This window comes from Theobroma cacao, chromosome 7 (genome assembly GCF_000208745.1).
Source record: "Theobroma cacao cultivar B97-61/B2 chromosome 7, Criollo_cocoa_genome_V2, whole genome shotgun sequence".
Classification (NCBI taxonomy): domain Eukaryota; kingdom Viridiplantae; phylum Streptophyta; class Magnoliopsida; order Malvales; family Malvaceae; genus Theobroma; species Theobroma cacao.
Window position 1 is genome coordinate 13,679,497 of NC_030856.1, and position 14,209 is coordinate 13,693,705.

At 33.2% G+C, this 14,209-nt stretch overlaps 1 protein-coding gene, 1 long non-coding RNA gene and 1 pseudogene across 3 annotated transcripts; 1 reads left to right on the forward strand and 2 right to left on the reverse strand.

Moving 5' to 3' along the window:
* On the forward strand, positions 443-5,731 carry LOC108662967 (annotated as a pseudogene).
* On the reverse strand, positions 6,947-8,571 carry LOC18594909 (40S ribosomal protein S21). 2 transcript variants are annotated; one of them, XM_018124037.1, is made up of 4 exons: positions 8,469-8,571; positions 8,201-8,262; positions 7,984-8,116; positions 6,947-7,410 (listed from the first exon to the last, which is right to left on the reverse strand). In XM_018124037.1, the coding sequence occupies exons 2-4, from the start codon at positions 8,248-8,250 to the stop codon at positions 7,345-7,347; spliced, it is 249 nt and encodes an 82-aa protein (XP_017979526.1). In that variant the 5' UTR covers positions 8,251-8,262; positions 8,469-8,571; the 3' UTR covers positions 6,947-7,344. The 2 variants fall into 2 exon arrangements, with proteins under 2 accessions (XP_017979526.1, XP_007022669.1); XM_007022607.2 differs by having other exon boundaries at positions 8,201-8,301; positions 8,469-8,570.
* Positions 9,881-11,550, reverse strand: LOC108662898. The gene is made up of 3 exons (XR_001928756.1): positions 11,510-11,550; positions 10,780-10,853; positions 9,881-9,909 (listed from the first exon to the last, which is right to left on the reverse strand). It is a non-coding gene; the product is annotated as an uncharacterized LOC108662898 (long non-coding RNA).

The window sequence follows — 14,209 nt, forward strand, 5'->3', positions numbered from 1 at the left end:
GTAATAAACACAACAATTCGAATTTCAAAATTAATGAAGAATGTTTTAATCAAAATCTCAAAGGTTTGAACTTAATATTAAATTAATAATTTGCTTATTAAACTTATTTTGAAATTGTGAAATTATCTTTTAATTTTCTTTATTTTTCTTTTCAAACAAAAATTTGAATTTTATATAAATACAAACAAACCTTTAAATTTTAGTAAAAAATTATTTTTAAAATATAATTTATTATGTAATTAAAATGATATATGATATATTTTTAGATATAGTTAAAAATTAATCCGTCTCAAGATGACAGGTTATCAGAATACTACGTCACCCAAATTAGAACTAAAATCTTTATATTCTTGTTAATTATAATATTTAATTTATCCGATTTGAATTAAAATTGTCCAATAGAAAAAACCAACTCATGCAAAAATCAAATCAGGACCGTCAACAGCACAAGGCAGAGAAACAAATCGACGTGGACGGCAGAGCTTCGACAATCTTCCTCCTTCCCGCCAAACGCAAAATCAGGATTAAAGAAAAAAAATGGAGCTCAGCCTTAGCGGGAACACTCTCAGAACCTTTGGTCGTTCGATCACGTGCCTCGCACGTGTAGGCAACGAGCTCGTCATCCAGCTTCTCCTTCTCAGGTACGCTTCCCTTTCGTCACTTTTCCGAATTCAATCTCTGAACTAAGTTGTTTTGCTCACAAGTAAATGGAATTAAGTGATTATTTTAGTTAACTAAGCATTGAATTAGGTTTTTGTTTTTGTTGGGACACAATTAGGGTTTGAAGGGGGCATAGGTGCTAATTTATTTACTGTTTGGTGACCGGGAAAGTGAAGGAAAATGAAAAGGCAATCAAGTTTTCACGCTTGGATTTAGTTTCTGTTTGGTTCGCTGTTTAAGCGGCAGATTTTCTAAAAGCAAAGGGAATAAAAAATGGTTTCAAATTATTGGTGAATTTTGATTACTTTACGTCTTAGTAGTGAAACGGGAAAAGGAAATGCAAAGCATTTCCATCTACTTCTGTTTGTTAGATTTTCTCGGCAACCAAACAGAATACTGTACTTATTAGCTATTTCAAATTGTAACGGATCAACTTGGCAATTTTTGCAGCTTGCACTTCAGACACTCAATTCATCAAGGTCGGCCTACCAGTCTATTACATTTAAGCCTAATTTCTTTGATGTCTATGGAATTTCTGGAACTCAAGTACAGTCCAGCGTGCTTTTGAAGGAATGGTCCTGTCTTTCATTTGCTTCTATAAGATTTTGTTGGAGGGATAGTGAAAATGTAGCATTTCAAGTGACTTGGTGTGTTTAGGTTGTTTGTTCTGTTCTTAGGACACCTATTGCAAGTATAGATCACTTGACTGTAAAATTGGCCGATCCAGATGCATTGAAAGTACAATGGGCTTTGGAATGCTATAGTGGTAAAGTACTCATTTGATATTCTGATACATTTTTCATCCAACATCAAATATGGGAAGGGGAAGAGGGGTTTCTCATGTATGTTACTAGTCTATTCAATTTGCTGCAAATTTGAGTATGACAACTATCACTGTGCCATGCAGTTAGTGTTAGCATTGGCATGCGATCAATTTATTGTGTTCTACATGCCTTTTACAAGTTTGATTTTATGCTTACCTAATCCATCCACAAAAGCCAAAATAAATATTAGAATTTGTACTTGTTTTGGATAAATTTGAAAATCTAGTTTTTAGCTTGATGCAGCATTTACGAGTACAAGGAAACTGCCCCATGCAAAGAGTCCTGATACAATTTTTTTATATTGGACATAAATGGATTTATTATGGTTTTAAACAGTTTCATAATGTACTTTTGGCAGGTATGAAAAATGCATGTTGGATTACCTGCAATGTTGAGGCCGACAGACAACATTTGTCTCTTGATTGGAGAAGATTTCCAAGTAACTTGGTAGTGAGGCCTCATGGCCTAAACGGATTGCTAGCTAATTTTCAATCATCACTTCAGGAAATTACCATCATTGCAACAGAGCTGATGTCTTTACCTTCTGATGCTGCAAGTGAAATTGGTGGAAAAGCTGTTGAGCTTAGAAGTTATATAGACCCAACAAAAGGTACACGAACAATATTGATTTTTGCTATTTCACCAGAAATTAAAGTTTATTCTTTCACTTGCCAATGCAGACAATGATTCCTCATCGCACACTCAACTGCGGATAGATCCTATGGAGGAGTTTGTGCAGTATACTCACACAGGAGATCCTGTAGATGTTACTTTCAGCATCAAGGAATTGAAGGTATCTAATCTTGGCTCACAAAGTAGATTTTGAAACAGCTTGATTACCTTTGGGTCATAAATCCGATTTAAACATGCTAATGATTTTCATTATTCTTCCATTAATATGTGAGGTAAACCTTATGTTACTCTAAAAAACTGAAATGTAGGCATTCCTTACCTTTTGTGAAGGCTGCGACGTTGACATTCACTTATTTTTTGACGTAGCAGGCAAGTAAGATATCCTTCTAGTAATTTTAGTTCTCGATACATTTTTGGAATGTCATAATTCTCTTTATAGCAACTCATAGAACAACATGTTTTGAAACATAAAATATTTCATTTCATCAAGCGATAACATCCAAACATGAAATAGTTCATTTGTGATTTGATAGCAATATCTTATAGCAAGTTTGTGTCATATATTTTTGTTGCATTAATTCTGCTTCTTACATCGATCATTTGCAATTAGATAGCTATCTGAATCACAAATGGCATATTTTTAGGAAGTTAGAAGTATATGAAACTTTATTTAACCCAAAAAGAGTACAACACATGTTCAGTTTGTTAGTTTTTAGGTTGGGACAATGCAAAGTCAATGAGTATGCTAATATACAAATGCTTGTCTGCCTTGCCCTCTTGCTAAATACTATTATCACATTATGTCAAAATGTCGGTTTGATCTTGAAAAGACGTTTATTTTTGGAACAAGCCGATATTAATGGCACCAAAATTTGGACTAGATGATGGATCTGGCTCAAACTTCGATGCTACACTTGTACTTGCAACCATGCTTATATCACAGCTACATGAAGGCAATCCCTTTGAACCTATACAAGCAGCTTCAACTGTGCATGACCAGGCAATGCATGGGACAGGGTCTCAAGAATAGCAAGAGAGGTCTTGGGTAAATGTATCTGAGCGCCCATCTGACCACACCCGAATATGGTCTGACCTATCAGGTAACTGTTCAATATCATGATTTTGATGCTGTGTTCATCCTAAACCTCATGCATTACAATTGTTCTCAGGAAGTGCAGCAAAAAGTGGTAGTGGGGTTGAAGAAAGGCAGGTTCAAAAACTGCAGAACTTGAATGCTAGTGAACAGAGGGATATTCAAAGGATTAGCATGATGCAGATTACAAAAGCTGCACCCATTAGAGAAACTGTTCCTACTGGTCCGAATTGGTATCCTGAATGTTGCTGTTTCTATTCCTTTATTCAAGTCTTGTCACTATGTTTTGAGCCTTTTTGTTGGTAGTATCATGCTCCTCTTTTCTTCTTCCTCTGCATGTGTGCATTTGCCCATGCCTGCAAGATTCCTGCATCTTTACAAATGCTTTAGTGAACAGAGGTTATAAAATCCCATTTGTTTTGCAGCCATTATACAGACATAAGTGAATCATAGTTATGGTTAACACATCACAAGCATTTTTGTTTTAATTGTCATGGAGGAAGCTTAACAGTCTATAGCAGCCATCGCCAAGTAGAAAGGGACCATGTATTGCTTATAATGTTATCACTTTTGCAGTAATTGATTTTTCTTTTCCCCCGAATTTGTTGTGCTCAGATAGGAACCAGATTAATGGGCTTGGGCTATCACAACGTCATCCTAGTAACTGGGTAGATGCAGATGAAGATGATGATGATGGGGATGAGAATGAACTATGTGTACAGTCGACACCACCATATTATGAAGAACAGCAATAATGAGCTAATGACAGATCTCTTGGTCTTAATGCTATGCTGTGCTTGTTTGCTTTCTTCAATGTACGTGCACAACCCTTTTTTAGTCATATCCGTCATTCTCATTTAGCTTTATCTTCAACTAATTTCAGTAGCTTTTTTTTGCTATAGTTAGTCAGCATAGAAGGATCTATAGTCTGATACACTTTAAAAAACAATTTATAGAAGTATATTCATTTTAATATTTGACTGTAATATATGTTTGTGGGGAGTGAAATCAGTTGCAAGCTTTATAGTCTTATAAAGCATGTTTAAAAAATTAAACATTGTGCTGCAATAAGATTGTGAACAACTTACATTTGTGATAGATTTTTTTGGTTAGTTAGACTCTATGGTAGCAATAAGTGTGTCGAAAGATCATGACCAGGAACATAAAATTTTTAACTTTGTCAAAAAATCCATATCTTACTTGACGCCAGGCTGGTTTTATCTATTTAAGGTTAAGATACTGTTTCTAGTACCTTAGTCTTTAGGCAATTTTTCAATATTTAAGTGAATATTGAAACTGTTATTTTATAGAACAGACCTGAGTACTAACATCTCTTTTATGATGCTTACAAGTTACAACATTCATTAAAATCAAGAAACATGTGCTGTCACTTGTGAACTTGTCCTTCATACTTAGTGCAGAATTCAATTGTATCTCCTGGACCCATGACCCACCTTCAGATTTTCATGCAGAAATTCCCTAAGTGTTTTTTCTAAGGATTAGGGAAATTCTCCTCACAATTTTCTTCAGAAAAGCAAACTAAACATCAAATCATGTTATCTGAGTTTCAGCTAATGGGCTCTTTCATTTAGTTCCATCCACTGAACAATGTTACATTGGACCTAACAGTACGATTAGCATGTCAGTTTCAGTTGTTGTGGTCTTGTCTAATTAGAATTCTAGCTCTTTTATCTTTCAAAAAAAAAAAAAGAATTCTAGCTCTTTTACAAAATGGAGATCTTTGAATGTGAGATAATAAGGATGAAAGGATAAATGAGGTAAACAGATGCCAACTCCCTAAGTTATATAACAGGTAAACGGATTGGTGACTGATCCTAGAATGGACATGGGTTGTTATCTATTACTACAATTTTGCAATAATTATAGCTAATAGTTGCTTGTTAAAATATGAAGCAAATATCATTTCTCGACTTTTAGTGGATGTTCTTCCTTAGCGAGTTCAGGTCCTTCTTGATAGAGTTTCCTGAGCTAAGGACAGTTGTAGTTTTACTCATAGAGTTAAGCAATAACTATCTTTTAGCATAGGGTGCTTGATTAAGATCTGCTCATTTCCCATCTTGAGTGCAAACTTGAGGAATGTGTAGAGCTTGTTTCAATTGACATTGTATCAAATCAATTATTTTTCTCTCTGTATTTGAGTTCTACTAGTTCTTTGGCCCTATCCCAGTCGAAAATGATTTACTAACATGACTTGTATGTGCAGGAAGATGAAACAATTCGAAAGAACAGGCTTTCTTTGCTTTAGACGATTGCCTGAATTCTAAATCTTGAGGGCCAAAATACTTCCACATTGAGTAAACATCAGGTGGGTAAAAAGATGGGAAATTTTTGTGGATTTGATGTTTTTGATGGTGCTTTGTATAGAAAAATAGGCAAAGCTTGTAATTTTATGTTATTTACAAATCAAGAATTTTTTCTTTAGAAAGAAATTGCAATCCACTTCAGTCTTCTCAGACCATTTAGAAAAACAAAAGGTTTTGCCAAGTCCATGGCATGGTTTTATACTCCTCAGTTTGCCTTCCCTACTCTTCCTCTTCCAGCTGCTGCTACTGCTACTGCTAGTATTATGTTATTTTCAAAACATACCAATCTGATTAAATGATGCAAAGCCAAAATGCAAGTGAATCATCATTCTTCACCATATGGGATCATCAACGTTAGAATTAAGTTGAATGTTTGTTTTAAAAATTTAACATGTATCAGAAACAAGATCCTTCGATTTCTTTAACAATCTTTCGAAGTTTCTATTCGTAGATTTCTATTCGTAGATTTCTTTGACAATCTTTTTTTGGTTGATTCATGCCATGCCACGTAATACAAATATGATTTTAAATGAGATATCTGTATTAAAGGATTCATTAACCTCGCTCAGCAACTACTAATATAAAACAATGTTGGGGTAAGCAAGACTGGAAGAGGATCTCTCAGGGACACCTTATCTTCTGTTTGAGCAATTTTCTTTTCCACATGCTGCTCTTTAATCATGAGCTTCAGAATTGGGCCCATCAGCTTTGTACAAAAGCACAGCACAGGTGATCATGGTTGTTAGCCTGTATCAAATCTTGTGCAGCAAAATTGGAGGAAAAAAGGTACTAAAAAATAAGATAAAAAACAGGAAGAGAGTTTGATGGTTTACTCTTGCATTTCCCAATTTTCCTAAAAGAATGACAGTTGAGTTATAAAGTTAATGAAAAATTGTTTAGAATTTGGGGAAACAAGATTATTTTACAGGGAGATTTCTTCTTTATCTTTACTATGATTGTCTTTTAATCTGATGTCCTTTCCTTGGGTTAGCACCTGAAAGGGTGGCGAGGCTGAGTGAGTTTGAGCCTTGGAGGGGAAGGGAACACGCAAAAGACTTGGTTACATCCATTAGTATGTATGGAAAATGATTCATGAGAGAATCTTAATCTAAAAGCCAAAAATGAAATACATGTCAAGTCTGTTGTTCAGTCCAAAGCATGACTGCCATTTCATTTACAGTATATTCCCTGGGTTATCAATGTAAGAGCAGTTTCCATTAATAAGGAACCTGATTCCTTCAATTCAATCTGTCTTCCTTCCCAAGCCTCTCAATTCCACCAAAAACATTGACAGAAGAAGCAGAAATTTGTGTCAAATGATACTTAACATTTCCCTAGCTTCAGCCAGTTTATTTGTAGAAGCAACTAGAAGAAAGAATAAACAGCAATGTTCTCTCCATTAGAGGCTGAAGTTGGTCATAAAAATGGGGTTTAACATAACAATAATTAACAGTGGTGATGCTATAATTATGATCTTAATGATGGCAATCATGACCAACACAATGATGGAAGCAACCTTTGCCCTAAGTTCAATAACAAAAAGGAAATCAAAGCTTACCACTGGCTTTGGAGCTACCAAACTTTTTGATTGTGGGGAAGGACTCTATATGTGTACCTAAAAGAAGGTTTGCCTCACTAAAAGCCAAAACAATAAGAATAGAGATGTCTAACTAAAAGGAAGCTATGCCCCCATTTGAAAAAGAACCAAATTGAAGGTATCATCCGTTTCAACGAAAACAACTTCAACATAATCCACCAAAACAAACTACAACTTAATAGTTCAAACTAACACAAGTTCAGAAACAGCCTATCACTGCTGTCGGACTTCGCCTTTCTTCTTCTGCCAAAGCCTGTCGAGGGCACTGTCAGCATCACCCTGCAAAGTCAAACAAATCAATTAGCAGCTGACTTATCTTGATAAAGAACCGAGGGAACAAATCACAACATGTTAATATAGAATCGAACTTCTCTATCACCTCAAAATGAACAATGGTACGTAGACCAAATAATACAATGCAAGCAAAAGTTCCTAGATTCATGGAGATATAGAACAGCATATAAATTATCATTCTCGCATATCCACCATTTGAGTCTCCAACAATTATTGTCTCTTCTAGGTTTTAAGCATGAGTTTTGTCACTACCATACTGAACTTTAGCCATGGGATTGTGGTTGAAAATATTCTTAAAACCAATGGATAACAATAGACAATTAAAACATATCTCAAATATTTAGAATGTTAACATGACAAGGAAACCACAGGCATATCATTAACAAAGCAAGATGAAGGACTTAGCCTTTTACGCAGGATGTGCATGTAAACATGACATAAATGCAAGTATCAGATCCAATCTAACTATCAAACATCACAGCAATAATAATTACAACAAGCATATATCCAAAAACAGCCCAAAAACAATCAGTAGGTCAGTACAGAACCGACACGAACCTGGGCACGGACAAAGCCACAAAGAGCGAAAGTGGAGTATGAGCCAGTGTATCTGCCAAGCTCATCCAAGTGTCCAATGTTGATCTGGACAGAAGCATGATCCTTCGAGGTGATGAGCCTGTTAGTGGCGGAACTAAAACAACATCAAACTACACATAAGCTTTCAACACATACAAATAGTTCAAAACAAAAAAAAGGAGTAAAGCGAATTAAATACCATTTCCTGGGTACATAAAGATCCACGTTTTGACCCTCTTCGTTCTGCATCTTTGCGGATTGCTTAACCGAACAAGAAACACAACACAAAGCTCAAATCACCTAATTGAACAACACCCAGTTTATGGTAAAAAGAATAGAAAAGCTAACTATATTTAAAGAGAACACAAAAGCCAACATCTGCTGATTAGAACATCAAGTAATACGAAATTGAGATCAATTTAAAACCCTAAAAATTGAATTTGAAATCGAGAAAGGGAGAGAGGTACCTGGAAGAGGAAGGGCCGCCGCTAGGTGAGGTTCAGGGTTCTGATGTTATCTGGAGTTTATATACGAAAAATAAACTGATGAGTTTTATTAAGCATAAAACGCTGTCGTCCGACTGGTATTCCAGGTTCCATTTGTGGCTCGCCCATTGGGCTGAGGTTGTAGCCGCAAATCCAAAAGTCTATTTTTAAATTTAAATTGACATATTTAACGGTTTACAAATTATAAAATTATAAATTATAAAAATTATATTTGATTTATGGTTACTGTACAGATTTTATATACTATTATTGAATTAGATATTATAACTCATTAATAAGTAAATTTAAAAATTGAATATCCTAAAATATAAATAATAATACTTTAAAAATATACTTTCTAAATTTTCTATGTGATATTCTGTAACTAAATGATAGTTAGTAGATATTAATAAAAAAAATGATATAAAGTCTCCTAACATAACCAAATTATTTCAAATATGCAACATAATCTTGTTTAATTTTCATTGTCATTCTCGATTTTGCTAAAATTAAATTAAGATTAAAACTGGAGATTATACAAATCAATGTTTCTAAGATACCAAAAGTTAAAATTTGTAATCAGAAATCTAGACTTAATATTTAGTCAACCGTAGTAAAACTAATTCGATGTAAATCAAATGCAAAACTTGATTTATTAAAATTTATTAAAACATATTTAATCAGTTACATACAATTCATTCAAAGTTCAAAATATTTTTAAATTAAAATAATTTAAATTCAAAAAAACCAAAATCAAACTTTAACTTTCTTCTTCTGCCAAAGTTTGTCGAGAGCACTATCAGCATCTGTCACGACCCGGAACTCCCCATCGAGCCCGTGACAACCGCCACGAGGCCTCTACAAACATTCTTCACCCCGAATGCTGATCAAAACCCCGCAAGGCTTAGCATCAACTTTCGCATCTCCCCTGTGAGCAACAATTATTAAATCTCATATTTAAAAAAATCATAAGTCATTTTCAAATAAGAACAATAAAATATTATTTTTTGGCTCATAGGGGCATTTTCGTAATTTTTCGTCAAAAATCTTAAAACTTGCTAAAAATGTAGTAGGTAAGCAGAAAATATATATTTAATGATTTAAAAACAAAATAAGTATCTAAAACGTTCATTTGAAAGTAAATTATTAACAACTAGTACTATTCAAAAATAATTAATAAAATATTCTATTTTCTCATAAAATAAATTTTTATAGAAATATTCGTAAATAATTTTTCGCACATGAAAGTAAAGTAAAAATTGTATGAATAGAAATACAGATAACCAAAATATAAGTTTTGATCTGCAATGACACGTGGGCTCCAATTGACCAAGAGGATGTAAGACTGTGAACTCTTACTTTCTATAATGCAGTTCCGAGCTTAGTTCTCGTCCTACTCGACTATCTACAAACTGTCCTGAGCCTGAAAAATGTATAGGAAGAAGGGGTGAGATTTTATAATCCCAGTGAGTAAACAGATACCATCTAAAGTATCTAAAGCCGAGTAAATGGAGACAATTAAAATAAGTCATCATACCGTAATTTCATTACCTTTCAGTTCATTTCAACCAAATAAAATCAATCCATATAAATCGAGTAATCAACTTGGCTTATGAATTTCTTAAAACTTTGGCTCGTGCCAAAACTCATACTCGGTGATACCTTGCGCAGGGCATCTAACCGAGTCCGCCAAGGCTGTTAAAATTTTGTATACACTTAAAATATATTTTAGTTTGAGAAAAATACAGCCGTTCCTTGGCGTTGGCTGAGTTCCCCTTCACGTGGTGGTTTGGCGTGAAGTGAACCCTAAGCTTTACCCCAGGAGATACCCTACGCGCCTCTCCGTTCGAGGTAATAATATAATGGAGTTTACCGTGCCCCTCTAATAGGCTGGTCCACGGAACCCCCTCTGCAGTAAATAATTAATATATACTCCACCAATTCAATAAAATTCATTCTAGCATGGCATGGCAATTTATCGCAATCTAGCCTCTCAAGGCTGAATACACAATATAAATAATTCTGACACCAAAATCAGTTTAGCCATTCATGCTCATATATTGTCATAAGCCATTCAATTTAAAACCATAAATTTACAACACAAGCAGGCAGTCTCCAATTACTCTATTTTCAAAACCAATATTCGATTTTTCAGAAAATTTATAAAATCATTTTATAAAATCACAATTTCTCTTAAAACATAGCAATTTACCATTTAAACTCATTTTTTTATAAAATCACACAATTGTATAAAACTACTCTAGATAATTAAGACGATAATAAGTTTACTCACAGTATTAGGAGTAGAAATACTCCTATCTTCCGCCCTCGGGTGCAGTCTCTTACCCGAAACAATTGACTCACCACCTATCCATAATCCATGACACAAAATTCAGTAAATTGTGTCAATTTATCATAAATTATTTCAGGCTCTTATCCATGCGTATGCACTAGATAGGATTTGAAATGTCTAGACAATCGCTTAATTGCGGTGTCCGACCTAACTCGCCTATACACGGTGTAAATTCCTAAAATCCCCAATTCGACTCCAATTCCATCCATTTCAATTTCAATTATCCAATTATATCCACAATACCTCAATGACTGTGAATTTGGTCCAATTTATCAGTCCGGACTATAAATTACGCTTTTACCCCTAGTGGGTAAAAATTTCAATTTATTGCACCGAAAATTCCCATTTAATTTCCAACCTCATAATTCATCATTTTTCCACCCAATTCTCTTAAAATAAAGTCAACCTCATCCTCACATACCATTGGCTAGATTCGGCCTAGAGAAATTCATGGAGAAGATAAATATTTTTCTTGTTGTTTTACTCATAAACATGCTAAACTAACACTAAACACTAACATAGCTCAAAATCAAATTTATCTAACAACTTTCTCTCTCTAAACCCATATGACCAGAATTCAAATCATCCTCAAATCACATGATTCAACCATGAAAAATGATGGAAAATGCATGGGAAAGGTAAAGCACAAGACAAATTTAAGAAATGTTACCTTTTTTCACTTGATTTTTGAATTTCCACCTATTTTCCCTTTAAATTTCTTAGCTAGGGTTTTATTTTCTCCTTTCTCTCTCTTGTTTCTTGCTTGGCCGAATGTTGAAGAAGAAGAATGGGTGGGCTGATTTTTTTATGCCTTTTTTATTGTTTAATGAAATAATATTATTTTATTCATATTTTAAATATTTTATTAATTCATTTTTTTTTCTAGCCATCCATTTGTCCTACTTTTTCCACCATGCATTCCCTTTGACTTATCCAAGTCTTAAGTGAAATTTCCAGATTTTTCCAAAGTTTTGGTGGAGCAAATTCTTCAAAATTACACTTTTGCCCCCGAACTTTTCAAAAATTACATTTTTGCCCCAAAAATTGAAAATTTGCCATAATGCATAATTTGCACTCCTCATACTCATTTCACACTCCAAATAATTAAATTTGATCAAAATCCTTTCAAAAATTAAATTTTTGATTTCGGATGGCAAAATTACCATTTTACCCTTTTTCTCCAAATTATACCGAAATTAAAATTTTTCACTTCTAAACCTCAAATCTTACTCCAATAAGTCAAATGGGGCCAAAAATCTTTTCTAAAAATTTCCATTTTGTCCTTAGCTGGCAAATGACCATTTTGCCCCTAGATAGCGAAAAGTTCGGTTTGTCTTCAAATTGATCCTCGAACTTCGAATCACCATATTAAACCATTCTGGGACTTTAAAATTCTTAATTTCATCGTAAATTCTCTATTTGATCTAGTTCGAGGTTTAACTCAACTTTGTTGTACCTCTAGGTACAATACCGACTTTTGTAAATTTTTTTTTCGGGACTCTCTTAGCATGCAAACATGCTATCCATCACGTGTATGTCATGACAAATATTTTTATAGAGTCGGGCTTGTCATCTTCTCCCCCACTTGGATCAACCATATGATCCTTCTTCTTGACTAATTTCGACATTCGGCTAAATATTAATATTTTAAAAATTTTATCTTGTCTCCTTGGTACCTGAAATACCTTATTATGCCTCACTTGACTTCTGAATTGCCTTTTATCTCACAAATTGTCCTCTGATAAAATTATTATTATTTTATTGTTATTTTCTCACTTACGGAATATTTTATCCTAAACTACTCATTTCGTCTTTTATCACTTTTAAACATTTTAATTGACTTCAATTTGTATTCGATCAACTTTATTTATCACTATATCAAAGTATGGGGTATTTCAGCATCACTGTGCAAAGTTGAAGAAATCAATCAACAGTTGACTTAGACACAACTTAATATTTTGATAAAGAATCGATGAAACAATCCACATGATGTTAATATAGAATCGAACTTCTCTATCACCTCAAAATGAACAACATAAACCAAATAATACAATGCAAGCAAAAGTTTCTAAATTCATGGAGATATAAAATAGCTTATAAATTATCATTCTCACATATCCACCATTTGAGTCTCTAACAATTATTCCAATAATTAAATATCCAATTTGACCTATGGGATAAATACATTTTGGGCTGATTGTCTTTTTTTTTAATTATTTCATTCTTTCAATTTCTTTTTATTTGTAACAAAAAAAATGTGCATGAATCAATGATTATCTATGAAAATAGACTTTATTAAATTGTAAATGTGGACCGTTAGTCCAATGAATATCCAACATGAGTGCCTACTTTTAAAAATGATAATACTATCATCAAACATAGGTATGGTGGCATATAATTGAAAACGTTTTGTTTCGGGGTTTTCTACATGCCTTTATTAATATTTCTTATTTGTCCATTTTCTAACAACTTATTCGATACAATTTAGTTGTATAAGTTGAATTCAGGCCAAGGGAAATTAATGATCACACCACAATACATATATAAATAGAGAGAATATTCCATTCTTTTAGTATTTTTCTTAATAAATCTTTGCTTCTAATTTGAAAGCAAATGCTATATCATTAACAAATAATACCTCAGGCAAGCATGTGACAAGGAAATAATAATGCAAGTAGCATCACAATTGCCCGAACCTCATAGGTATTTGAGCCTTACATGTCTAGATTTTATGTTGGGAAGGTTAAGACTTACAGGCAGCTTGATTTTTTATAGTTTATTTTCAATTCTATAATTATTAAATAACAGTTTTTAGTTTTATTTCCTTTCTACCTCTTTGTTTTTCGTTACTATGTACTAGTATATAATTATACCTAAAATTTACTTATAATTAATATAATACTTACTAAAATTTATTACTTATTTTAAATTTTAATTTATTTTGTTATGATTAGTTAACTTTAATTTATTAATTTAAATACATAAAAATTAATTGTTCTAAGAGTAACCTCATGCTAAAGAAAATGAATATATATAAGATTATAAATTATCTTATAAAAATAACATCATGTACTTTATTCTGGAAATATGCATTTTTGCAACTTTGACTTTGATGTTGAATAAATGAATAATGTATCAAAGTGTTTGTATAGTCCTAAACAAGTGGAACAACTACTTCACGTAAATGGCATTAGAAGTAATTAAGAAAAAGTGATAGGTTTCATGAGTTACTTTCACGCAAATGGCACTTGAAGTAACTAAAAGCAAGTGATAGGTGCATGAGTTATTTTTCACTTTGGGATGTTGTGAAGAGTTCTTGAGTAACTGCTTCTTATAGCTCTATATATAGAGCTTTGACCATTCATTTTAA

Excerpts from the sequence above, each read along its gene's own strand:
- LOC18594909 (XM_018124037.1), bottom strand. The coding sequence starts at position 8,250 with ATGCAGAACGAAGAGGGTCAAAACGTGGATCTTTATGTACCCAGGAAA. Across the intron at positions 8,117-8,200 it reads CTTTATGTACCCAGGAAATG|TTCCGCCACTAACAGGCTCA; the intron begins GTATTTAATTCG and ends ATGTTGTTTTAG. Across the intron at positions 7,411-7,983 it reads GTGGCTTTGTCCGTGCCCAG|GGTGATGCTGACAGTGCCCT; the intron begins GTTCGTGTCGGT and ends TTGACTTTGCAG.